Genomic DNA, 24,968 nt, shown 5'->3' with positions numbered 1-24,968 from the left:
AAGGCTTGGCCTATAATTCCCTGCGGGTGCAGGTGGCAGCGTTGGCCTCCCTTCGTGGTAAGGTGGAAGGCGTGTCTTTGGCTGCTCACCCAGATGTGGCACGGTTTCTTAGAGGGGTGCTTCGGCTTCGACCTCCAGTGCGAGCACCCTGTCCAGCTTGGAACCTGGGGCTAGTTTTGAAAACCCTGCAGGCATCTCCTTTTGAGCCGCTTCGGTGAGCATCGGAGAAAGACTTGACACTGAAGGCCGTTTTTCTGGTGGCCATTACCTCGGCGAGACGGGTGTCAGAGCTCCAGGCGCTGTCCTGTAGAGACCCATTTCTGCAATTTTCAGAGTCCGGAGTCACGGTTCGGACCGTGCCTTCCTTTATGCCTAAGGTGGTTTCAGCCTTTCACTTAAACCAGCCTATTTTCTTGCCCTCTTTTTCAGAGGAAGAGTTTCCAGAATCTTTTGGGCAGCTGCACCTTTTGGATGTGCGCAGGACTCTGCTGCAGTATCTGCGAGTTACTAACTCTTTCAGGACTTCTGATCATCTGTTTGTTTTGCTATCCGGTTCTCGCAGAGGGTCTCTAGCGTCTAAAGCCACTATTGCCCGCTGGCTCAAAGAAACTATCTTTTCAGCTTATCTGCTGGCCGGTAGGGTTCCGCCTGTAGCCTTTAAGGCACATTCTACTAGAGCGATTTCTTCTTCTTGGGCTGAAACTGGAGCACTCTCTCTTCAAGAGATATGCAGTGCAGCAACATGGGCTTCTAAGCTCTCCTTTGCCCGACATTACAGGCTGGATGTGGCTGCCAGGAGGGATGCGCGTTTTGGTGCACAAGTGCTAGCGCGTGGTGTGGCTTGTTCCCACCCTATCTAGGGATTGCTTTGTTACATCCCATACGTAATGGCTTCATCTGCTTGATGACAAGGAAGGGAAAATTAGGTTCTTACCTTGGTAATTTTCTTTCCTTTAGTCATAGCAGATGAAGCCATGAGCCCTCCCTGTATGACTGTCTGTATGCTGTGAATCTGTTTTTCAGGTTCTGTTCTAATTTCCTGAAGTTCCTTCCTTGGGAGAAAGTTGGAAAACAATCTTCAGGATTCATGTTCAGTTTAAATTTAGGAGGATGTGTTCATTCCCTCCAGGAGGCGCGTGTGTTCCCCTCCAGTTCTACAAATAGGAGGATGAGTTCATTCCCTCCAGTGTGTTGGGAGGATGTGTGATTCCCTCCAGGAGGCGCATGTGTTCCCCTCCACTTATACAATAAGGAGGATGAGTTTATTCCCTCCAGGAGGATGTGCATTCCCTCCTTTATGAGTTCATGCCCTTGTGATGGGCCATCGTTCGCTGTGAGGAAAGCTCTTGTGATTCCCATTGCGGTTTGCCATACTGCTTTGGAAGCTTCAAATACTGAAGAGACAGTGGAGCTAGCTGGCCAAGAGGGCACTGTGAAAGTTTGAGTGCTCTCTATCTCCCCTGCTGGTTGATGGACATAACCCATACGTAATGGCTTCATCTGCTATGACTAAAGGAAAGAAAATTACCAAGGTAAGAACCTAATTTTCCCATTTTAAAGACTGTTGTCCACCAGAGTTGGTTAATATGTGGTCCATAGGTTAAAGAGGAATCAAGAAAAAACCCTAGCACCCTTGATTCTGTTTCCAACTTCTGGATTTTATCAGTAGACAGAATCAAAGCGGTAGGTATTTCAATACCTGGATTTCTAAACTACAATACCTTAGTTTTTGGGGATTCAGCTTCAATTTATTACTTAAGGCCCAGTCCTGTATTGCATTAATCCCAACCATAACAGAGTTTACCAAATTGTCATGTAAGTAGGGACTGGCAACAACAGATATTAGCATAGGATAGTAGTAAATCCCCTAAGCCCAACTTTATCCTGCCGAGAGATGCCATAAAATTTTTAAAAAGAATCTGAGAGAGCGGAGGTCCCTGAGGGGACCCTGCATCATAGAAACCAATAATCTGATAATTGATTATTCTGTTTCACAGAATAACTCAGATTAGTTAAAAATTCATGGAACCATTTATATACGGTGCCATATTCCTATTTGGCTCAAATGTTCCAACAGCAAGACTTGATCTACCATATCAAACACGGCTGATATGTCAAACTGAAGAAGAATAACTTGAATACCTCTGCATAACGTTTCCTTAACATATGTAGTTAAAACAAGCAACATTGTCTCTGTACTATGTACAGCTCTAAAACCAGACTGTGACTGATGTAGACCAAAAAATCTGTCCAAATAACAGGTAAATTGTCTGCTAACAAAATTCCATCACCTTGGTAAATATAAGAATACTAGTTACTGGTCAGTAGTTGGATAGACATCAAGTCTAATCCAGATCCCTTCAGTATAGATGTAAGAACTATTTGGTCCATATCTGTCAGAAGAGGACCAGATTGTAATAAATCATTAATACTATTTGTAATCCACTGTTTAACTTCCATCAAGATAGAAGACTTCAATGAGAAAGGACATTGATCAAGAGAACAATGAGAATGTGAACATTTCAATAATAAAGACTTAATTTCATCATATGTAATAATCAAAAACTTACCCCAGACTTGATCAACCAGAATACCTGACTCATGGCATAACCCTGATAGAAAAAAAAAAAAGCAGTGTCAATTAAAGGATTAGCCTGCCTCATCTCTGTACAAATCTGAGCAACCTTGTTTGAAAAGAAATTTGCCAAATCTTGTGCAGAAGGACTCTCATTACAAATGTTCTCAGCAGTAGTATTAGAAATTAGACTTTTTACAAGTGAAAACGATAGCAAGAAACTGTTTTCACTGTGAATTTTTACTGTATTGGAAGGATAAGCAGCAATAATATCTAAAAGAATGGCCCTTCTCATGAGTAGGATCTCTTCCCCCCTCCCCCCCCCAGAAAAAAAGTTAGATCATCGGCTTTTAAAAAAGCTTTACATTTTAAAGCTTTTTTAAAAATGCCTATGATCTAACTTTTTTTTAAGAATCAGAATCATTCTCGTGCTGATTCAGATCCCCCAAGATAATTAACCTGGAAAATTGACATACAGCATATGAGATAACTTCCAACAAAATACCTTCAGATTTAGCCCGGTGTCCAGGTGGATGGTATAAAAGAAGTATCCCTATTATATCAGACCCTATAGGTGGATCATCACAAAATTTGCTTAACATATATTCCAATTCAGAAGAATCCTCTGAAGTAACTAGCACAGGATGGAAAAAACTTTTTCAAATCAGTTCCAGGCCACCCCCTCTTTTTATCCCGTCTAGGAGAATGAAGTAACTGATAAACCTGAAGGGCATGGGTGAGGGGTTACAAGTTTATCTGTTTTGATAAACCTGAAGGGCATGGGTGAGGGGTTACAAGTTTATCTGTTTGTTAGCCATGTTTCTGATATACCAAAATCCCTTGAGTCTAAAAGATCACTTAATATCAATATTTTGTTAACAGGTCTTGCATTGATATAGCTTGCCGGCACAGGGGTCAAAGAATTCTTAAACAGTTTAATATTCTCATTTCTTCCTAATACTGAAAGAAAGCAGTTATCAGGATGGACTCTCAGTGGCAAAGTCACGAAATAGGGATCTCAAATCTTCAAAAATCTCTTCTCTTCTTCGCAGCCTGTCCCTTCTCCATCCGAAACAGCTCAAACATCTGTTCCTTATGATCAAGCAGATGCAGCCATTACAGATGGGTTGTGTCCATCAACCAGCAGAGGGAGAGAGCACACTTTTTTCAGTGCCTCATACCAGCTTGCTCCACTGCCTCTCTTCAGTATTCTCTATCTCCCCTAGCAGAGTGGCTGCAGCTTCTTCGAGCTCCATCTAAAATCTGCGTGGAGGTTGCTCCTGTGCTTTTCCAGTTGTTAGCAGGGGTGTTGGAGGCTATAGCAGCTTCACTTTAAAGGCACATAGGTTCGCCCTTTCCCTGCCTTACCCATACCTCCGTGGATGTGGACACATTGCTTAGCTTGCCTGTCCTTCCCCACCAACAGTGGATGCAGGCACATAGGTTTGCCCTTTCCCTGCCTTTCCCACTCACCTGAGCCTCCGGAGTTCTATTTACCTCTGCTTTCCTCATAGTGTTAAAAAAAAAAAAAAAAAGGACTTAGACGCTGGAACAGAGGTTTTTCCTGGCCTTTTTCTTTGGGACCGGAGCTGTGATACTCGGTCCAGTGAGGTAAGAGTGTTTTCTGACTCCTCCGGGGTGGGCCCGCGATCGGGGCGATTTTGGCGCGAACCGCCATTTTGAATTTTACCGCCATTTTCGGCGATGGCTGCGGAGACAGTAAAGCGCTGTTCCAAGTGTGGCAAGCGCAGATCAGCAGCGGGGCTCTGTAAATCGTGCTGTACAGACGTTAGAGCCGGTCCGAGCATGGCGAGCAACGATTCTTCGCGCTCTGAGCTGGCAGCGGGCGCCATTTTGAATTTACCACATGGCGCAACCTCCGCTGAGACAGAGAGTCCTGAGCCCGGGGGAGGCCTCGGAGTGAGGCTGATATGGGAGCTACTAGCCCCGGCAGAGATCCAGGTGCCCAGGATGAGTTTTTCTCCCCTGATTTTGTCTTATTAATGCATAAAGCATACATGCTTAAAAGAGCTCTCCCACAAAGCCCGACATGGGCCTCTTCAAATCTTGAAGAGCGCAATTTAGGTGTGTTGTTTTCACTTTATAATTTGCTATCATATCAGCATGGTCCTCTATTTGCTTCTCCACATCATCTACATGCTGATTTAAATCTTCTAGACCGCTTTGTAGAACACTGATTAGTTCTTTCAATTCAGTCATCCTCTTGCAAGGCTGCTTTCACATCTAACAGCATAAGTTTCAAGCCCTTTTTTGTCAAAGGGCCATGGTCTTCCGAATCAGAATCATTCAAGAGTGGGCCCTCTCTCTCATCAGCTGCGTGGTCAAACTCCGACATTCCGAGACCATAAGCTTCACATGGCTCACCCGAAACTCTTGCTCTGTCACAGTAAAATATTGTGAAATCACTCAGTTTTTCCAGCGTGACATCAGTGTTCGACTCCGCAGACATTGCCCCAAATTCACTATAATGCAGCGGGGTAGAAAATTGCAGGAGTGCACCCATTTCACCTAAAATTTGCAGGGATCAATTGGAGCTTCAGGCTGAGGCGGCCTTCTCGCGGTGACATCACAGGAAGCTTTGTATCAGTCTTTTTTAATCGTGTGATTAATTGTGATTAAAAAAAAATTTAATGGTGAGCAAGATGGCTGCCAGCAAGGACATATTGAGCTGAGCTCCTCCTGAACCTCTGTGTTGTCTTTGATTCTCTGTTTGAGCTTACCTTTTCTTGATGCCTGATTGGAAAGGGAAGCCTTGGGCTCCTTCCAGTTCGGTTGGTTCCCTGCAGTAGACTGAGATTACCCAGTTCACTTGTCAGAATACTCCTCCGGGTGTTTTCTGCTGCGCAGGGCGAGGAGAAGAGCCCTATGCTAGAGAGTGATGTGTTGCTCAGCCCGATTGGCCCAGCAGTCCCTCCAGTTCTCCAAAGAATAAGAACATAAGAGTAGCCATACTGGGTCAGACCAGTGGTCCATCTAGCCCAGTATCCTGTTTTCCAAACTGTGGCCAAGCCAGGTCACAAGTACCTGACAGAAGCCCAAATTGTGGCAACACTCCATACTACAAATCCCAGGGCAAGCAGTTGCTTCTCATGTCTATCTCAGTAGCAGACTATGGATTTTTTTCCTACAGAAATTTGTCCAAACCTTTTTTAAACCCAGATACGCTAACTGCTGTTACCACATTACTACTACTACTACTACTATTTAGCATTTCTATAGCGCTACAAGGCATACGCAGCGCTGCACAAACATAGAAGAAAGACAGTCCCTGCTCAAAGAGCTTACAATCTAATAGACAAAAAATAAATAAAGTAAGCAAATCAAATTAATTAATGTGAACGGGAAGGAAGAGAGGAGAGTAGGTGGAGGTGAGTGGTTACAAGTGGTTACAAGTCAAAAGCAATGTTAAAGAGGTGGGCTTTCAGTCTAGATTTAAAGGTGGCCAAGGATGGGGCAAGGCGTAGGGGCTCAGGAAGTTTATTCCAGGCATAGGGTGCAGCGAGACAGAAGGCGCGAAGTCTGGAGTTGGCAGTAGTGGAGAAGGGAACAGATAAGAAGGATTTATCCATGGAGCGGAGTGCACGGGAAGGGGTGTAGGGAAGGACGAGTGTGGAGAGATACTGGGGAGCAGCAGAGTGAGTACATTTATAGGTTAGTAGAAGAAGTTTGAACAGGATGCGAAAACGGATAGGGAGCCAGTGAAGGGTCTTGAGGAGAGGGGTAGTATGAGTAAAGCGACCCTGGCGGAAGACGAGATGGGCAGCAGAGTTTTGAACCGACTGGAGAGGGGAGAGGTGACTAAGTGGGAGGCCAGCAAGAAGCAGATTGCAGTAGTCTAAACGAGAGGTGACAAGGGTGTGGATGAGGGTTTTGGTAGAGTGCTCGGAAAGAAAGGGGCAGATTTTACGGATGTTGTAAAGAAAGAAACGACAGGTCTTGGCAATCTGCTGGATATGAGCAGAGAAGGAGAGAGAAGAGTCAAAGATGACCCCAAGGTTTCGAGCTGAGGAGACAGGGAGAATGAGAGAGCCATCAACAGAAATAGAAAACGGGGGGAGCGGGGAGGTGGGTTTGGGAGGGGAAAATGAGAAGCTCGGTTTTGGTCATACAGTGGTGGAAATAAGTATTTGATCCCTTGCTGATTTTGTAAGTTTGCCCACTGACAAAGACATGAGCAGCCCATAATTGAAGGGTAGGTTATTGGTAACAGTGAGAGATAGCACATCACAAATTAAATCTGGAAAATCACATTGTGGAAAGTATATGAATTTATTTGCATTCTGCAGAGGGAAATAAGTATTTAATCCCTCTGGCAAACAAGACCTAATACTTGGTGGCAAAACCCTTGTTGGCAAGCACAGCGGTCAGACGTCTTCTGTAGTTGATGATGAGGTTTGCACACATGTCAGGAGGAATTTTGGTCCACTCCTCTTTGCAGATCATCTCTAAATCATTAAGAGTTCTGGGCTGTCGCTTGGCAACTCGCAGCTTCAGCTCCCTCCATAAGTTTTCAATGGGATTAAGGTCTGGTGACTGGCTAGGCCACTCCATGACCCTAATGTGCTTCTTCCTGAGCCACTCCTTTGTTGCCTTGGCTGTATGTTTTGGGTCATTGTCATGCTGGAAGACCCAGCCACGACCCATTTTTAAGGCCCTGGCGGAGGGAAGGAGGTTGTCACTCAGAATTGTACGGTACATGGCCCCATCCATTCTCCCATTGATGCGGTGAAGTAGTCCTGTGCCCTTAGCAGAGAAACACCCCCAAAACATAACATTTCCACCTCCATGCTTGACAGTGGGGACGGTGTTCTTTGGGTCATAGGCAGCATTTCTCTTCCTCCAAACACGGCGAGTTGAGTTCATGCCAAAGAGCTCAATTTTTGTCTCATCTGACCACAGCACCTTCTCCCAATCACTCTCGGCATCATCCAGGTGTTCACTGGCAAACTTCAGACGGGCCGTCACATGTGCCTTCCGGAGCAGGGGGACCTTGCGGGCACTGCAGGATTGCAATCCGTTATGTCGTAATGTGTTACCAATGGTTTTCGTGGTGACAGTGGTCCCAGCTGCCTTGAGATCTTTGACAAGTTCCCCCCTTGTAGTTGTAGGCTGATTTCTAACCTTCCTCATGATCAAGGATACCCCACGAGGTGAGATTTTGCGTGGAGCCCCAGATCTTTGTCGATTGACAGTCATTTTGTACTTCTTCCATTTTCTTACTATGGCACCAACAGTTGTCTCCTTCTCGCCCAGCGTCTTACTGATGGTTTTGTAGCCCATTCCAGCCTTGTGCAGGTGTATGATCTTGTCCCTGACATCCTTAGACAGCTCCTTGCTCTTGGCCATTTTGTAGAGGTTAGAGTCTGACTGATTCACTGAGTCTGTAGACAGGTGTCTTTCATACAGGTGACCATTGCCGACAGCTGTCTGTCATGCAGGTAACGAGTTGATTTGGAGCATCTACCTGGTCTGTAGGGGCCAGATCTCTTACTGGTTGGTGGGGGATCAAATACTTATTTCCCTCTGCAGAATGCAAATAAATTCATATACTTTCCACAATGTGATTTTCCGGATTTAATTTGTGATGTGCTATCTCTCACTGTTACCAATAACCTACCCTTCAATTATGGGCTGCTCATGTCTTTGTCAGTGGGCAAACTTACAAAATCAGCAAGGGATCAAATACTTATTTCCACCACTGTATTTAATTTCAGGTGGCGTTGAGACATCCAGACAGCAATGTCAGACAAGCACGCTGAAACTTTGGTTTGGATGCAAGGTGAGATATCAGGGGTAGAAAGGTAGATTTGGGAGTCATCAGCATAGAGATGGTAGGAAAAGCCATGGGATGAGATTAATGAATCAAGGGAAGAAGTGTAGATAGAAAAGAGGAGGGGACCAAGAACAGAACCCTGAGGTACGCCGACAGGCAGAGGGATAGAAGTAGAAGAGGATCCACCAGAGTGAATACTAAAGGTGCGGAGGGAGAGGTAGGAAGAGAACCAGGAAAGGACAGAGCCCTGGAATCCAAGTGAGGACAAGGTATCGAGAAGTATGCTGTGATCGACAGTGTCAAAAGCAGCGGAAAGATCAAGAAGAATGAGGATGGAATATTGACCTCTGGATTTAGCCAGTAATAGGTCATTGGAGACTTTAGTAAGCGCAGTTTCGGTTGAGTGGAGAGGGTGAAAACCAGATTGTAGTGGGTCAAGAATAGCATGTGAGGAGAGAAAATCAAGGCAGCGGCGGTGAACAGCATACTCAAGTAATTTGGAGAGAAAAGGTAGGAGGGAGATGGGTCGGTAATTAGAGGGACAAGTAGGGTCGAGTGAAGGCTTCTTAAGGAGAGGTGTGACCACAGCATGTTTAAAGGCAGCAGGGACAGTCGCAGTGGAAAGTGAGAGGTTCAGAATGTGACAGATAAAAGGAATAGGAGCAGGAGAGATGGCATTAAGAAGGTGGGTGGGAATGGGATCAGAGGAACAGGTGGTACATTTTGAGGAAGAAAGGAGAAGTGTAGTTTCCTCAATAGTAACTTCAGGAAAGGAGGAAAGGGAATGAGGGGAAGGAGAGAGAGGGGAACGGACTAGTGGAGGGAAAGGTGGTGAGGTAGAGAAAGCAAGGTTTATCTTTTGAACCTTGTTGTGAAAGAATTCAGCAAGGGTCTGAGGAGATAATGAAGAGGAGTTGGGGGAGGGGGCACCTTGAGGAGAGAGTTCAATGTGGTGAAGAGAAGTCGAGGATTAGAGCCAAGAGAGTTGGTCAGTTGGATATAATAATCCTGTTTGGCACGTAAAAGAGCAGATTGGAAGGAGGTCAGCATGAACTTAAAGTGTAAGAAATCTGCAAAGGCCCGAGATTTCCACCAGAAGCATTCGGCGGAGCGGGTACAGGAACGTAGGTAGCGGATATTAGAAGTCAGCCAAGGTTGGGGTTTTGTACGCCTTACAGGGCAGGTCATCAAAGGTGCAAGAGTGTCTATGGCAGAGGATAGAGTATTGTTGTAAGAAGAAACAGCCTCGTTGACAGATGTGGATGGTGCCACAGTAAAGAGGAGGTTTGAAACATGGGAGGATAGAGATGAAGGGTCAATATCGTGAAGATTCCTAGATAAATTAGATAAGATAGGACGGGACTGGGAGGGAGGAGATTTAAGTGTGAAAGTTATAAGATGGTGATCAGAGGAGGGAAGATCAGAGGCAAGGAAACTAGAGGGTGAACAGTTGGAGGAGAAGATGAGATCAAGACAGTGACCATTTTGATGAGTGGGGGAGGTGGAGCATAGTTGGAGATTAAAGGAGGACGTTAAAGCGAGTAACTTGGAAATATAAGAGTTGGAAGGATCATTAGCAGGAATATTAAAGTCACCAAGGATGAGAGAGGGGGAGGAAGGATCATGGAAGAAGGCAAGCCAGGCGTCAAAGTCACTGAGAAAGGATGAAAGGGACTTATCAGGGGGACGATAAATGACCGCTATTCGAAGAGGCAGAGGAGAGAAAAGGCGTATAGAGTGGACTTCAAAGGAGGAAAAACAGTGAGATTGAGGTGGAAGAAGGGGTTGAAATCTGGAGGAGGGAGAGAGAAGTAGTCCAACACCACCCCCACGGCCAGCAGGGCGAGGAGTATGTGAAAATAGATAACCGCCATGGCACAGGGTTGCGACTGAAGCAGAGTCATCAGGGCAGAGCCAGGTTTCTGTTATGGCGAGCAGATGGAGGTGACGCGAGATAAAGAGGTCCTGGATATTGGCGAGTTTGTTACAGATAGAGCGGGCATTCCATAGGGCGCAAGAGAAGGGCAGAGAAGAGGAGGGGAGTAGAGAAATAGAGATGAGGTTAGAGAGGTCGCGGTGAGATCTGTAGAGTTGGGATAATAGTTGGTGAGGGGGGACAGGATTGGGATTGATGTCACCAGCTTGAGAGTAAGAGAAGGAGTAAAAGAGAGCGGAGGAGAGTAGGAGAGGTGTGGCCACGAAGGCGTCGAAGGCGAGAGATATTTAGGTGGAATGGGGAAGGCAAAATGGACGGAAGAAAGAGGCGGAGATTAAAAGCCAAGAGGGAGGAAGAGGGTAGGAGAGAAGGTGAGGTGATGAAGTCGATGGATGGGCAGTGAGTTCCTGTAGCGGAGAGAGGTAGGGGGTGAGGGAAAAGATTAGGAAGGGACAGGGCTAGGAAGAGAATGTGAATAGGGGCCATAAACGACTGAGGTACTTTAGCAACTGGGAAGAAGGTTAGATGTAAAGAGAAAAATGGCGCACGGCACCTAGAGCGGAGGCCCTGAGTGGATCGGAGTGGACCTGGGTGTCACCCCGGAGAAGGCTGTAAGGATATGCAGATGAGCTGCAAGTCCTCCACAGCACCTGAAAGGCAGCCGGTGGTAGAGCTGGGCACCTCTCAGCTGAGGAAAGGCTTACCAGGGGTTAGGCCGAAGCCAGCATTCCTCCCCCTGAGGGTCGCCTGATCCTCCAGCAAAGAGTTCCAGAGCTTAACTATTTGTTTAGTTTAAAAAATATTTCTTCCTATTTATTTTAAAAGTATTTCCATGTAACTTCCTCGAGTGTCCCCAAGTCTTTGTACTTTTGGAACGAGTGAAAAATTGATTTACTTCTACTTGTTCTACCATCATTCAGGATTTTGTAGACCTCAATCATATCTCCCATCATCTTTCTCTTTTCCAAGCTGAAGAGCTCTAACCTCTGTAGCCTTTCCTCATACGAGAGGAGTTCCATCCCCTTTATCATTTTGGTCACTCTTCTTTGAACCTTTTCTAATTCCGCTATATCTTTTTTGAGATATGGCAACCAGAACTGAATATTCAAGGTGCAGGCGCACCATGACGCGATACAAAGGCATTATAATATTTTTGGTCTTATTCACCATCCCTTTCCTAATAATTCTTGTTTGCTTTTTTGGCCGCTGCCAAACACTGAGTTGGATATGAGGGGTTGTGGTTACACCTGTGGTTAGAGTTCGTTTCCTTGATCTGTATATTGTGGGTTCAGCTCCCACTTTCAGGGGCTCCTAGTCAATTCCGGCTTTTCTGCTGCAGGCCATGGGCGCTCACCTTCCTTGACATTTGCCTGGATGTGGCATACATTTGGGGGCTGCAGTGCGGTGCAGGGATTAGTTCCTTGCTTCTCCTTTTCCTTGGTTTTCCATGTGGAGGTAGTCCCATCTTGTAGAGGGCAGGTTGCCTTCGGCACTTCTTTTGGGCTTTGTGTTCAGTGTGCTCTTTGTACCTTGTGCTGCAGATTCTGCTGCTCTCCGTCCTTTGGACCTCTGGAAGGCCAACGTGATGGTTTGCATGTTGCAGACAGTGTTTCTGATGACTCTTGCCTTGGTGTACTGGAATGCGTAGTTCCAGACGCTGTAGTGCAGGGGACTGGTTCCTCTGTTGTCAGGGGCTGAGGGATCGGTTCTGTCCGTACCTCTCTTTCTGCACATGTTGGCTCTGGTGTATCCTTTGGCATTTTTGCCGGGGGGTGGGGGGAGGGGGGATGCGTGCGTTTCGCCTTTCTGAGGCTTCTGGGCATCTTTCCTTCCAGTGTTCGGTTCTTCTGTTTGGCCCTTTTGGGGGGTGACAGAGGTTGGATCTCAGGGCATGCTTGGCCACCATTGCCTTTTGGTTGGTAGGGGCGCTGTCTTTGGCTTGCTAAGTGGTGGTTAACGTCCTCCTGGGTGGCTCTGTTTTATTGGCTCGGTGGCTGTTTGCAGGGCAGCGACATGGTTGTTGCTACATCCGTTTGCTGGGCTTCTCAGATGGATATTGTGCCATTCAGAGGGGGCATTCAGGACATTGGTTCTCCGGGTGGTGGAGCAGAGGTCCCAACCTGTTTAGGGATTGCTTTTAGATATCCCACACATCCTGTAATAGTGGAAAGTAACGTAATGGAAGAAGAAATTAGGACTTACCTGATAATTGTTTTTCCATTAGGTCTTCACACTGTTCTAGGAGCCCACCCATGGAACTGTTTCTGGGGTATGCATTTTTGATTTGTGCACTGGCTTTCACACTCTTGTCTCTCTCAGAGGACTCCAGGAACCTTCTGGGAGTCCAGTTGTTTGATCTTTTAAAGTTCTTGTAGAGGACTTTTGGTATTATTCCTTCTGCTTGTTTAGGTAAGTACTGGAGAACTGGGCTGGCAGACTGAGTATATATGGGACATCTCAGTTCTGAGTCTTCTATCTCCACCTGCTGGTCGATGGACATAACTACCCACACATCCCGGAATAGTGTGAAGAACTAATGGAAAGAAAATTATCAGGTAAGTCCTAATTTCTCCTTACAGATTTGCAGAAAGATATAATAATCAGTTTTTTACCATGTGGAAGCTTCTGTTCATACAGGGATTCACTGAAACATAAAATTTGACCGGGTGTGCCCAAAAGTTTGGATATAGTTGAAAGTTGTTCAGTGGTGCAGGCTCCTAAAAATTCTTCTGTTATAATGTTATACAAGCTGGTAAAGCATAAATTCAAATTTTTGTTTTTATTTTATTTTTATAAGAAATTTACAAATTAAAGCTACAAGAAATCTCATGATACAAGAGATGATAGTTTTTTTTAAAGATATATATTAAGAAAAAAATTAAGGAAACATTAATATAATCTACCATGTCATTAAAGTCCACAAAATAAGTGAGGGACAAGGCGCAAATCCAAGAATATAGTAGTAATACTACACAATCTCTCAGGAAAATTAGAAGGCTAACAAGTAGAATAATATCACAGAGTAGATATTATCAAAGCTGTTGACGCATAGGGTGGTGGTACAGCATACTTAAAATCAATAAAAATGTGCAAATGAACTGGATTTTAAAAACCCAAAACATTTAGGCCTCCTTTTACAAAGCAGTGCTACCGAGTAGTGGCACACTGAATGTGAAGAATCCCATTCAGTTCCGATGAGTTGCTTCACATTCAGCGCATGCTAATCAGTAGCGCTGCTTAGTTGCTTGCAACTTAATTATGCATTTACAAGGAAATTTAAGCCAAAATATTCCACCAAGCTGCAAAACCTGTGGTCGAAGCTTGAGAAATTGTTGATGTCTCCTTGTCATGGAAACATCCAGAATATACCCTTATCTTACAATTCAAAAATTTCAAATGCCTATGTTGAAAAAACCAATTTCAGGATCCAGTCCTGGTCAGGTTTCAACACAAACTAAACTATTAATGTGGCAAGTTTAACCCCCCCAACATGTCAACTTCAATAATCTGCGTGAAATGTAAATTATCAAAGGAAACCTCCGCCCCTGTGGCAATAAGGTGGCCAGAGGCCTTTATAACATGAGTTGGAATATAAAATATTTTAGAAATGGGGATATGATTGTTCCGGTATCTTGAATTTCTGATAGATATTTTTGAAAAGTGAACATCAGAGCAATAGATGGTTGTTTTAGAAAATTAATAAAACACAATGTTTTACCCCTCTGAACATTGATTTTCCACCTTCCTTTGTAACAAAATATTATCTTTTATAATAGCATTTTGCTTCTCTGTAAGAACTTAATGTCTTTCAAATATGTCTCCACTTTATTTTCTAAAGAAAAGAGTTTAGTTTCAGTAACCCAACCTGTGGAACTCTGAATCTGAGTAGTTAAAGATATACATTTCTGAGAAAAGGATGTTTCAAGTCTGACTAGGACATCCCACAGCAACTCCATCGTAATGAGAGCAGGCTTTTGAGGCAACATCGACATACTGAACATTTTGAGCTGTTTCTGTTGTAGCTCCGTCAGAGAAATTACCCCGCCAACTGCTCTGGCTTCCTCCTGTGCCACGGTTACAAGAGTGGGTAATGTTGGCGTCTGTTCAGGGCATCCCTGCCCTGCTGCAATGTCTTCCAAGCCCACATCATAGTTTTGAAAAATCCTGACTGGGAAGCAGCCCTTAACTCCGGCATAGCCGGAGGTATCTGCACTTCGAGACTCAAAGAGATGTTTATTTCAGCCAGGGAGGGCAGTTGACCTCTCCTGCAGCAAGGCACTGGGTCCTGATATACCTGTGGAAGTGAAGTGGTCTTTGAGTCCAGAAATTTGCACCACAGGGTAGGTGTGTGGCTTTGCTCTCCTTTTAGGCATCTAAAAAATAGGAAATGGGGTTTAAAGACCAAACAAAGAAAGACAGTATGGAACGGCCTCACTTTATTCCTCCTCTAGAATGCCATCTTGTCCCTTTATAAATGAAAACTTTTCCTTAACTGAGTTCTTTTATTAAAAAAAAATTGTGCAGTGTTATTCACATAAACTGTTAACCACAAATTCTTCATTTAAGCCAGAGTAACTTGCGGTTGCCAGCCATCATTTTTCCTTCAGTATTAATTTCTAACCCATCCTCACTGTCCTAGCAAGATTCTGAGTCAAAAATAGAATCTTGGGTTCTGCAGAGCACTAAGAAAGGGCCGTAGAACTGTTTTGATGTATTCTTAAATTATATCCCTAAAAATTATATGATTATAATTGTTCTAAGGTTGTCAATGTATAACTTATTGTAATGTTACTTTTCTGCTGTCCTTTTTTTAAACTAGTGTACAGTTTTTAAAATGTGAATTGTGAAGGAATAATTATACTCGCTCCTAATCTGGCTGTGATAATTACTGAGACCCATAGATATGCTATTCATGACAATAAATAAGTCAACAGAATGTGATTCAAAAAAGCTTTTGCTTTCTTTGTGATAAAATCTCATAGCAGTTAAATTTTCTATATGTATTGTGACAGGTAGGATTTCATTTTAATAAAAATCCTAAGAAGACACAAAGGATAGTACAAATTATTATAACACAGACGTAGCTTTGGAACTTCAAGCATGTCATATCCTTGAATGAATAAACCTTTATCTAAATATAGTTTATTTCTAATCCTTTATCTAAATATAGTTTATTTCTAATCTCAGTAGAAAGACAATCATTCCCAAGTGCTACAGTTGTAAAAAATAATGCACCAAACAGCTACTATAGCTTTTAATATGTGAAAATATTGAGGGGAAATAAGATATTATTTGGGGCTAATTTTGTTTGACAGTTGATGGAACTTTATTTGCCATGCTATTTGGGTCCTTGTAGATCGGTCCTGCAGAAAATCCTAATACTAATCATTTCTATAGCGCTACTAGATGTGCACAGTGCTGTACACTGAACATTTATTTATTTATTTGTTGCATTTGTACCCCACATTTTCCCACCTATTTGCAGGCTCAATGTGGCTTACATTGTTCCGTAATGGCGATCGGTTAAAGAATTCATTTTCGTGATGAGAAATAAAATGGTATTGCGTTAAAGTTCAATTGTGACAGAGTAACTTAGGCAGTTAAGAATTGAGAGTTCCGTTTTGTCCAGTTCTGGTATGAGTTTTGTTGTCTGGTCACTCCCCCAATTTTTATTTATTGATTTAGGTCCCTGTTTACTAAGGTGTGCTAGCGTTTTTAGCATGTCGCGGCTTAGTAAACAGAGCCTTAATTTGTTATATACTGCCTTGAAAGCCTTTGAAGCAGTGTACATTCAAATACAGTAGGTATTTTTCTGTCCCTAGAGGACTCAAGAGTTTGTACCTGAGGCAATGGAGAGTAGTGACTTGCCCAAGATCACAAGGAGCTGCATTGGGATTTGAACCGGCTCCCCTGGTTCTCAGGCCCAGATATAACTTTAAACAGATATATTACCTGTTTAAAGTTATAGATGTTTCAACTGACTGATTTGTACATTTCAATTGGTTAAGTATATTTTATTTATTTAAAATATAAAGTGTGTCCATTTAAAGTTATGCAGTGCCAATTCTGGTCAATATCTACCTCTGCCACAGTGGCTAAGGTACAAATATAGCAAATTATATATAAAGAAACAATAGCATAATGCCACCCTTAACCAACCATTCCTTTCTTAGTTAAAAAGCTCATGGTATTTTCGGTTGAAAAATGTGTTTCATTAATGTGAGTTTCATAATGCTCTCACTCTGTGTGTGTCTCTCTCCCTCTCCCTTTTTCTTTTCAAAAGAAATGGCAAGATATTATCAAAGAAGTCAAATTCTTACAACGAATACAGCATCCAAATAGTATAGAGTATAAAGGCTGCTATTTACGTGAGCATACGGCATGGGTGAGTCTCTGATTTGCTGGCTAAAAAAAATCAAAAACTGATTATGGAAAGATGGCATAAAAACATATTTCATATAGAAAAAAAGATATGCAATGGTATTGCTTTACATCTGCTTTTATATTGATATGTGAAATTTGTAGATGGTGTGTATGTGTATGCTTCTGTTCATATTTTGTTTAGATAAATTTGTGTTGTTAGGTTTGATGCTTAGATTGTTTTATTGGTTAATGTTGTACAGTGCCTTGAATGCAGAAGTGGATTGGTGGGCAATAGATTTGTTTTTAAAAAAATCTATTTTGTTCCTAGTTTTGCATCTTTAAAATAATACCCTTTTAATTAACTTTACTTTTAATTCACATTAAGTTCATATTTTGCATGGCCATGTAATGGAGCTTTAGTCAGAAGAATAATTGGAACCAAACTAGCACAGGCTTTGGTAGCAAATTGAGAGTTCTTATGTAAAAGCTGATTGTGCCTGATTTAATGTATAAATTAAAAGCTTGCATACCCTGCTCTTTAGTTTAGCTTGCTTGTAGCATAGATGCTCCAGTGTAAGACTGTTATGACAGAAGAGGTTTAAGAGTATGAAATATATTATTTTGTTTTATGCACCTGCTCCTAATATGTGACCATCTCTGGGAAAAGGTGATGAAAGTCTCCAGAAACAAAAATGAGGTTTTAATGAATGCTATTAGAGCAAACAATTTGTAATACAAAGTCTAAAACTCCATCCCTTTTTTTTTTTTTTTTGTTCAATCATTTTTATTAATTTTTAAATAACAAAAAGAAAGGAAATTAAGTACCAGAGACTTAATAATAGTTTAACAAGTTTGATTATGTACACTGACTTGTAGAAGAATTATAGACATTGTTTACATCAACTCTAGGATCTCTGATTCTGTTTCATTACAGGTATTGTATATCTATACGAATAAGCATATTACTAAATGTTAGAGGTGGAGATAAGAAATTATATATATATATATATATATATATATGTAATTAGTACCCATTTATATTTGCATAGATTATAATCTATATAAATAAAATCCCCCTCAGACGTTCTGAAGCTCACCTCTCTCCAACTGTGGCTCCTGACCTAGGCTATTCGGACTCCCGCACTCAGCCACGCCAATCTGCGCCCTAGGCCACGCCCCATCTGGACATAAAAAGCACTCTCAACGTTCCATTGACCACTGACGTCAATGAAGCCAGTTCGTTTGTTCGAAGCTCTGTAGCAGCAGATGTGGGCCCCGCCCTCACGTCAAACGTGATGACGTTGAGGGCGGAGCACATTCAAGGAGCCAATCAGTAGCCGAAAGCAGGAGAGAGGCCAGGTTCACACTCTCGCACAGGACGAAGAGGGAGGGCGGCAACACGGCGAGCAAATGGCTGCGGCGAGTGTCCAATGTGGAGGAGGCGGGTGAGGGCTCGGGGTCGAGGACCACTGGCGACTCGGAAGCGGCCGGGGTGGGGGGGGGGGGAAGGAAACACCTCTGGCTACGACTCCAGCGCAGCCGTCATCCCATTCACTGAAAACAAAAGAAGCAAACCTATGACATGCTTCAGGACGTTTAATACATAGGAGTGGAAGTGACCCAAGCAAGTGTACGGTAAGCAAGGAAGCCCATTGGTTAATCTCTGTTTCAACTCCCCCACGCAGCCGTCATTGCTATACACTCACAAACAAGCAAACCTAGGAACTGCTGCTTCACATTGTCATTTTTAAATTGAGGACAAAAGGAGAGGGGACACAGACAGACCCTGCAACTGGGAGGGGGGACCCTGCAACTGGGAGAAAGGGACGGGGGGAACCCCCCTGGAACTGGGAGGGAGGGGGGAATCCCCCCTGCAACTGGGAGACAGACCGGGGGGAGACCCTGGCACATACTCTCTTTCTCACACACACACTCGCACCCAGTCTCACTCTCCCTCTGTCACACACACACACACGCGCGCACATTCACTCTCTCTCACACATTCACTCTCTCAAACATACACACTCCGAGGAAAACTTTGCTAGCGCCCGTTTCATTTCTGTACGAAACGGGCCTTTTTTACTAGTAATTAATATTAACTGGATGAGTAATCGAGTATAGGAGACCAGGTTTTATTGAATGCTAAAAGGGAGCCGCATTTCTCTGCAGCAGCTTTTTCATATTTAGCGTAAAGACATACTGTATTCCACCACATATCATAAGATAACTTCGTAAAGTCCTTCCAATTTTGACATATCAGTTTTAAAGCAACTTGAATCAATATACGTAATAATTTGGCTATTTGAGGTTGTATTACCGTTTTTAAACCAAATTCTCCCGTGATTATGATTTTGTATGTTAGAGAGATCTTAAAATCTAGAATATGGGAAATAGTGTCCTCTATACGAGACCAATACTCATCCAGTATAGGACAATGGTAAATTAAGTGGTCTAAAGTACCTACATGGTTGTTACAAGACCAGCATCTATTTGAGACTTCTTTAGATATTTTGGAAAGTTTGTAAGGTGTCCACATAGCTCTATGCAAGATGTAGAATGATGATTGGGTAAGAGCAGATGATTTTGAGGATTTATATAGTAATGTCCAGATTTTTTCCCATTATTCTGCAGTTATTTGAGAATTGAGTTCTTTGTTCCAAATGTTTTGTAAGGCTGAAGGAGAGTGAGAAGAGTGTTCTTGGAAGATTTTGTACCATTTAGATGCCGTTTTCTTCCCATTAGACAACTGATGACATAATGTTAGACAACTTGGAGTTTCATCCTTTAATGAGTTAATATCGAAGTTTGCAGAAATGCAGTGTTTTAGTTGTAGCCATTGAAAGTAGCAGTGATTATGTAAATTATACTTTGCCTGTAGTGTAGAAAAAGGTAGCCACTTGTGATTATCCAATAGTTGATGTAGAAACCATATTTTTGCTTCAATCCATTTAGGCCAAGCAAAACATTCCATTAATTTTTAGTTTTGGATTATTCCAAAGTTGTATCTCCATCCCTTTATGTGAAAAAAAATTTAAAGTTACAGAAGTTCAAACATGTAACATTTTATACTGCTTATGGACCCATGACATGAAAAACTGGCCATTCTCAACATTTTGGATCTGAGACTTTAGTCATCTTTTCCCAGGGCAGGCTCGAGTCTACCCTTTTCGGTTTTTGATATGATATTTGAAAGCAGGAGTAAGACTCTGAGTAGACAGGCTACCTTTTTCCTTGGGATGTCTATCATTAAGTCTTGCAGGGGACTAGAGAGAAGTCTGTCTTCCTCTCCCTGAGCACCAAATCCTCCCCATGCAAGCCCCTAATGCTGCTAAGGACTAGAGCCAGTGAAAGGATATCAGGCACCCAAGGCGAACTTCTGCCATCACTTTCCCAACCTACCTCCCAGCAGCCTCACAAGATTCTAGAAGTGGCAAAAAGGCAGCACGTAGTGGGGCAAGTAGTTTAAATTACCTCTCTCCACCAGATGCCTTACTCCAGTGCTTCCCTGAAAGTTTGGCCCTTGCACGTAGTAGCATAAGTTGTCCCTGCTGTGCAGGACCAGTCTCAGTGTGCGCTTTCAAATTTGGGGATCTTCAGGCATAGAGGAAACTGCTAGAAATCAAGGTGTAATCTTTCCTGGATTGAGTAGAATGTGCACGAGACAAATTGGTATAGTCATGCTCACTTGGATGCAACATCTTTCAGACATAAATTAAGTCCACTGCATCACAAAGGAAACTGCCCTTCTAGCAGCTGATCCTAAGGACTGAGCTGCTGAAGGGAATTTTGGGGTAACGCCTTGGGTGGTGGGGAGGGGGAGGGATTTAAATTACCTGCCCCACTACCTATTTGCTGCCTCCAGAATCTCAGCACTTTAGGTGACCACTTAGTTCGATTAATGGAAGTAGCAGTTGTACTGTGGACCACAGCTTGGGTCTCTTGCATGATAATGCAGTGTGTAAAAATGAGAAATTGAGGTTGATGACTACTTTCCAATATCTAAAATTGCCTAAGGTTAGTGAGGGAAAAGTCATACAGATACAAAAACAAAACTTGAAGCAATTCTTGCTTAGGTTCCTTGACATTTTCACCTTCAAAATGTATGCAGCTTTCTCCTTTCGTACCTCATTCAGTCTGTGGAGCACAGTTTAGTTATGTTTGTCATTAAAATGTAATGTTTGTCACAATATATGTCATGTATAACTCAATTGTTTCTCTTCTCTAACAGCTTGTTATGGAATATTGTTTAGGATCTGCTTCAGACTTACTAGAAGGTACTTTTTATTATATTTCTTTGATTAGCTTTTGGAAGTGGTTAAATAACAACTTGCAGGGAATCCAGATGAGTCTAAACTTGGTCATATTTTCTTTGATGTTGCTCAGTCTGGTGGCATTTTGAATTGAGATTCTTAACTTTTGGGAAAAGAGAGGGCTGTAGTATTGATAAATTCTTCTCATTCACTGTGCTGATTTATGACATTCTGTACTATTCGGGTACCTCATAGAGAGCAATGTTTCACTCTCTGGATAATGTATAGTAGGATTTTAGAAGTACCTGGGTCTGAGAGGTAAAATTACTATACTTGACACATGCTGCAAGTTACTTGAGCCTCATACATTAGAACAGAAATTGTTTTTCAGGATGTTCATAATGAATATTCATCAACTGTGTTTGCATACAGTTAGCCCAAGAATCAGGTTAGTGTGCTTATTTTGGTTACCGTGGAACCCAGATCTGTTTTTGGCCATTGAGGGCTGAAGTTGAGAACATCTGCAGAAAGGATTGTTCTGTAAAGTGTTTCTCCAAATTCTTCTAAAATCAAAATTTCTTAGGGTCTGATTCAGATTTTGGGTTTCCACACATAGTAAGTATGCTTTTAGAAGGCTGAATTGACCTTTTTGATAAAATAGCTTATATTGTTAGGCATTGAAAGCTCTTTTTGTTCCTTCTTAGCAGCAGTCTGACTGCCCCTACTACACCCTGTGTAGGGGACTTCTCAAGTACATGCAGGAAAAGTGTGGTACTCTTGAACACAGTTTATGAAGAAAGTAACTTTAAATGTTTTAATTAAGTTATTGTCTCTTTAAAAGTGGTTTACACCTGTAGCAAAACAGTGATATAACTCTTCATTAAAGAAATGCTCAAATTAACAGTAGTCACACTGTATTCAAATATTATTGTATTTGACATGCAGTTTTGCCCTAACTCTGTTTTTTTATATTTGGATTTGGAAGCTGCTTTCACTAATTTATCACAATGTTTGTTTTTAGTTCATAAAAAGCCATTGCAAGAAATTGAAATAGCAGCAATTACCCATGGTGCTCTACAGGGATTAGCATATTTGCATTCTCACAATATGATCCATAGGTAAGTGATTTGTTTATTTTGATGCAATAATCTTGTTATTCTTAGTGGCTGTGTATTCCCGGACAAATCCAACCTGAGATGCCCCTACCAGATCAGGCAAAAGATGAGGCTATCGATTAGCTAAGATTTTGGCAAGCAGTTTAGTTTCATAATTTAAAAGGGGTATCAGACGATAAGAAGATGGAGTCAAAGGATCCCTGCCAGGTTTTAGCAGAACAGTCATTTGAGTGAGTTGGGAAGAGTCCAAAATCTGCTTGTGGGCAATTATATCAGTATACATAGAAACCAGTTGAGGCCCTATAGCCACAGAGAGAATTTTATAGCATTCAGCCCAAAAACCGTCAGGCCCTGGAGCCTTCCTGAGTTTACTGTGCTGGATGGCTAACTGAACTTCTTCCAGTGTGAGAGGGGCATTCAGGGATGCCATTTGCGAGGGAGATAATGAGGGAAGCTCCAAGTTATTTAAGTATAGGGAACCATCTAACTATTCTTCCTGGTCTGGCCCATACAATGCAGCATAATAATCTCTAAAGATTTTATTAATGGCTTGATCTGATTGAGCCAAACGACCACAAGCTCCTTTCAGCTGAAGAATTTTCCAAAGACCTGCCCAAGTGTGTATCAAATGAGATAAGTTTCCCACTTTTCTTGCCGTGCAGAAATAATTGATATTTATAGTAAGTCTGTGATTTGACCACTCGCTGATGCAGTAATTCATTTAATTCAGTTTGAGAAGCAAGGAGATTAGCCTTATTGGCCAAAGCTGGTGAAGTCCCAAACAAAATCCATTCTTTACAAACATGCTTTTCTAAATACAAAATGTTTTATCTTGCATTTTTCATTTGTGGCAAACATAAGCAAGAGTTTCTCCCCACAATATAGCTTTAGCAACCTCCCAGAATGATATTCCTGCCATTTCCTAAGTAAAAAGTCATGATATTGCTGATCATTTATTTATTTATTTGCATTTGTATCCCACATTTTCCCACCTATTTGCGGGCTCAGTGTGGCTTACAATACATTGAGTGATGGAAATACAATTTTTTACAGTACGCTTATGGGTTACATTGTGAAGAGTTGTGGGAAGACAGAGTAAAGTCAGGATATCATTTGGGAATAGAACAATGGAATATGGCTCTAAGGGAACCGCCTATAGAAAACCCCTGAGCCCTTCCCCCCACCCTGTTGTAGTTGAATCCATACCATAGCATGATCAGAGACTGCATAAAAAACAATTTCTGCTTTGGAAGGTTTTTTTTTTTTAGAGAAAAGCTCCCTAGAAATCAAGGTGTAATCTATCCTGGATTGAGTAGAATGTGCACAAGACAAATTGGTATAGTCATGCTCACTTGGATGCAACATCCTTCAGACATAAATTAAGTTCTCCGTGGACAAGCAGGCTGCTTGTTTCTCACTGATGGGTGATGTCCAACGGCAGCCCAGGACCGGAAAATCTTCCCTAGCAACAAAGGTTTGCTAGCCTCGCGCTTCAGTGCGCACCGCGCATGCACGGCCGTCTTCCCGACCGAACGCGAGCGTGCTCGTCAGTCTTTTTTTTTCCGCGGTTCGGGAACGCTGCTTTGCCGCTTCTGTGCCCAGGATCCCTCTTGCGCTTTTTGTTTGTTTCTTCGCCCGTTTTCGGCGATTTTTCCTTTTTGAGTCTTTGATTCTTCTTTTGTTTTTTCTCTGTTAAAAAAAAAAAAAACTAAAAAGAAAAACCCTTAGTTTTCTTAGTTTTTTCCCCTTAAGTTTCCTTTCTTTTTTTGCTCGTGGCCATTTTGGGCTGCCCGTATGGGTCTTTCTCTTTTTTGGTGTCTTTTTTTCAGGCACCATCGTGTTCGACCTTGCCGGCGCGATTTTTCCGCCCATGTCCTCGAAGCCTACCAGCGGCTTCAAAAGGTGCACGCGGTGCAGCCGGACCATCTCCCTTACTGACAGACACGCTTCGTGTCTTCGGTGCCTAGGTGAGAGCCATCGACCTGACGCCTGTCTTCAGTGTCTCCAGGTGAGGAAGCGGACTCAGGCGGTGCGTTTGGCTCAGTGGAATGTCTTGTTCGGAGCCTGGTCCTTCGACGTCGACGGAGCCAGCGGTACCGAGGTCATCGCAGGTATCGATGTCGGCATCGAAGGGTGCATCGTTCTCCGGAGCGCAGGTAATGGCTGTCCAGAGACCCCATGCTGGTAGCAGTGAGCCATCGAGTGGGTCTCCACCTGCCTCGAGGACTCCTGCTGCGCAGGCCCACCGGGACCGACCTTCTTCAGACCCGCCCCGAGGAGTCGTTTGGATTTGACATCCTCCTCTTCGGCACCGGGAGGTACCGGTACCAAGCTTCGAGCTAAGGCCAAGAAGCATTGGCATCGGTCACCATGCCGACACGGTGCCGAGAGCTCCGGGGCGCCGAAAGAATCGGCACCCGAGAAGCGCTGATGCCGGAGGGACTGCTCGCCCTCTATTCAGGAGGTGTCGGTGCGCTCATCTCCGGACAGCCCGGTACTGCCTCCGCGCTCCAGACAGGTTCTTACATCTTTTCCTGTACCGGCGCCTTTGCTTTTTCTACAGCCACTCTCAACGAGAGACTCCGAGGCGTTCTCCCAGAGATTCTGGGGGAGCTGTTGCGTCCATCTCCGGTACCTTTGGTGCTTGCGCCGCCGGTGCCGTTGAGGGAGGCGGTGGCTGGCTCATCGCCCATGGTGCGGTCTCCGACTCCAGTACCGCTTGCGGTGCCGGGGACAAGTGCCACCCAGGCTGATTCCCCGCCGTCATCGATGGAGGGAGCTTCATTGCCTCCGGCGCGGGAGTCTTCCTCTCGACGACACCACGATGGACATCGGTCCTCAGAGTTGAGACGGGCTAGGCTTCGGACTGAAGTTCATGAACTCATGTCCGACTCCGCAGAGGAGGGCTCGTGAGAAGCAGAGGCGGATACCAGGT

At 43.3% G+C, this 24,968-nt stretch overlaps 1 protein-coding gene across 1 annotated transcript in view; it reads left to right on the top strand.

Annotated features, from left to right (window-relative positions):
• Nucleotides 1-24,968, top strand: part of TAOK1 (TAO kinase 1) — a 247,468-nt gene that overhangs the window by 98,687 nt on the left and 123,813 nt on the right. The window contains exons 4-6 of the mRNA XM_030185736.1: nucleotides 16,589-16,690; nucleotides 20,897-20,942; nucleotides 21,940-22,036. Of these exons, the coding sequence (XP_030041596.1) occupies nucleotides 16,589-16,690; nucleotides 20,897-20,942; nucleotides 21,940-22,036 (245 nt within the window). The remainder of the gene's footprint in view (nucleotides 1-16,588; nucleotides 16,691-20,896; nucleotides 20,943-21,939; nucleotides 22,037-24,968) is intronic.

Source organism: Microcaecilia unicolor, chromosome 13 (assembly GCF_901765095.1).
Source record: "Microcaecilia unicolor chromosome 13, aMicUni1.1, whole genome shotgun sequence".
In the NCBI taxonomy this organism is placed as follows: Eukaryota; Metazoa; Chordata; class Amphibia; order Gymnophiona; family Siphonopidae; genus Microcaecilia; species Microcaecilia unicolor.
This window is presented reverse-complemented; position numbering and strand designations above follow the sequence as displayed.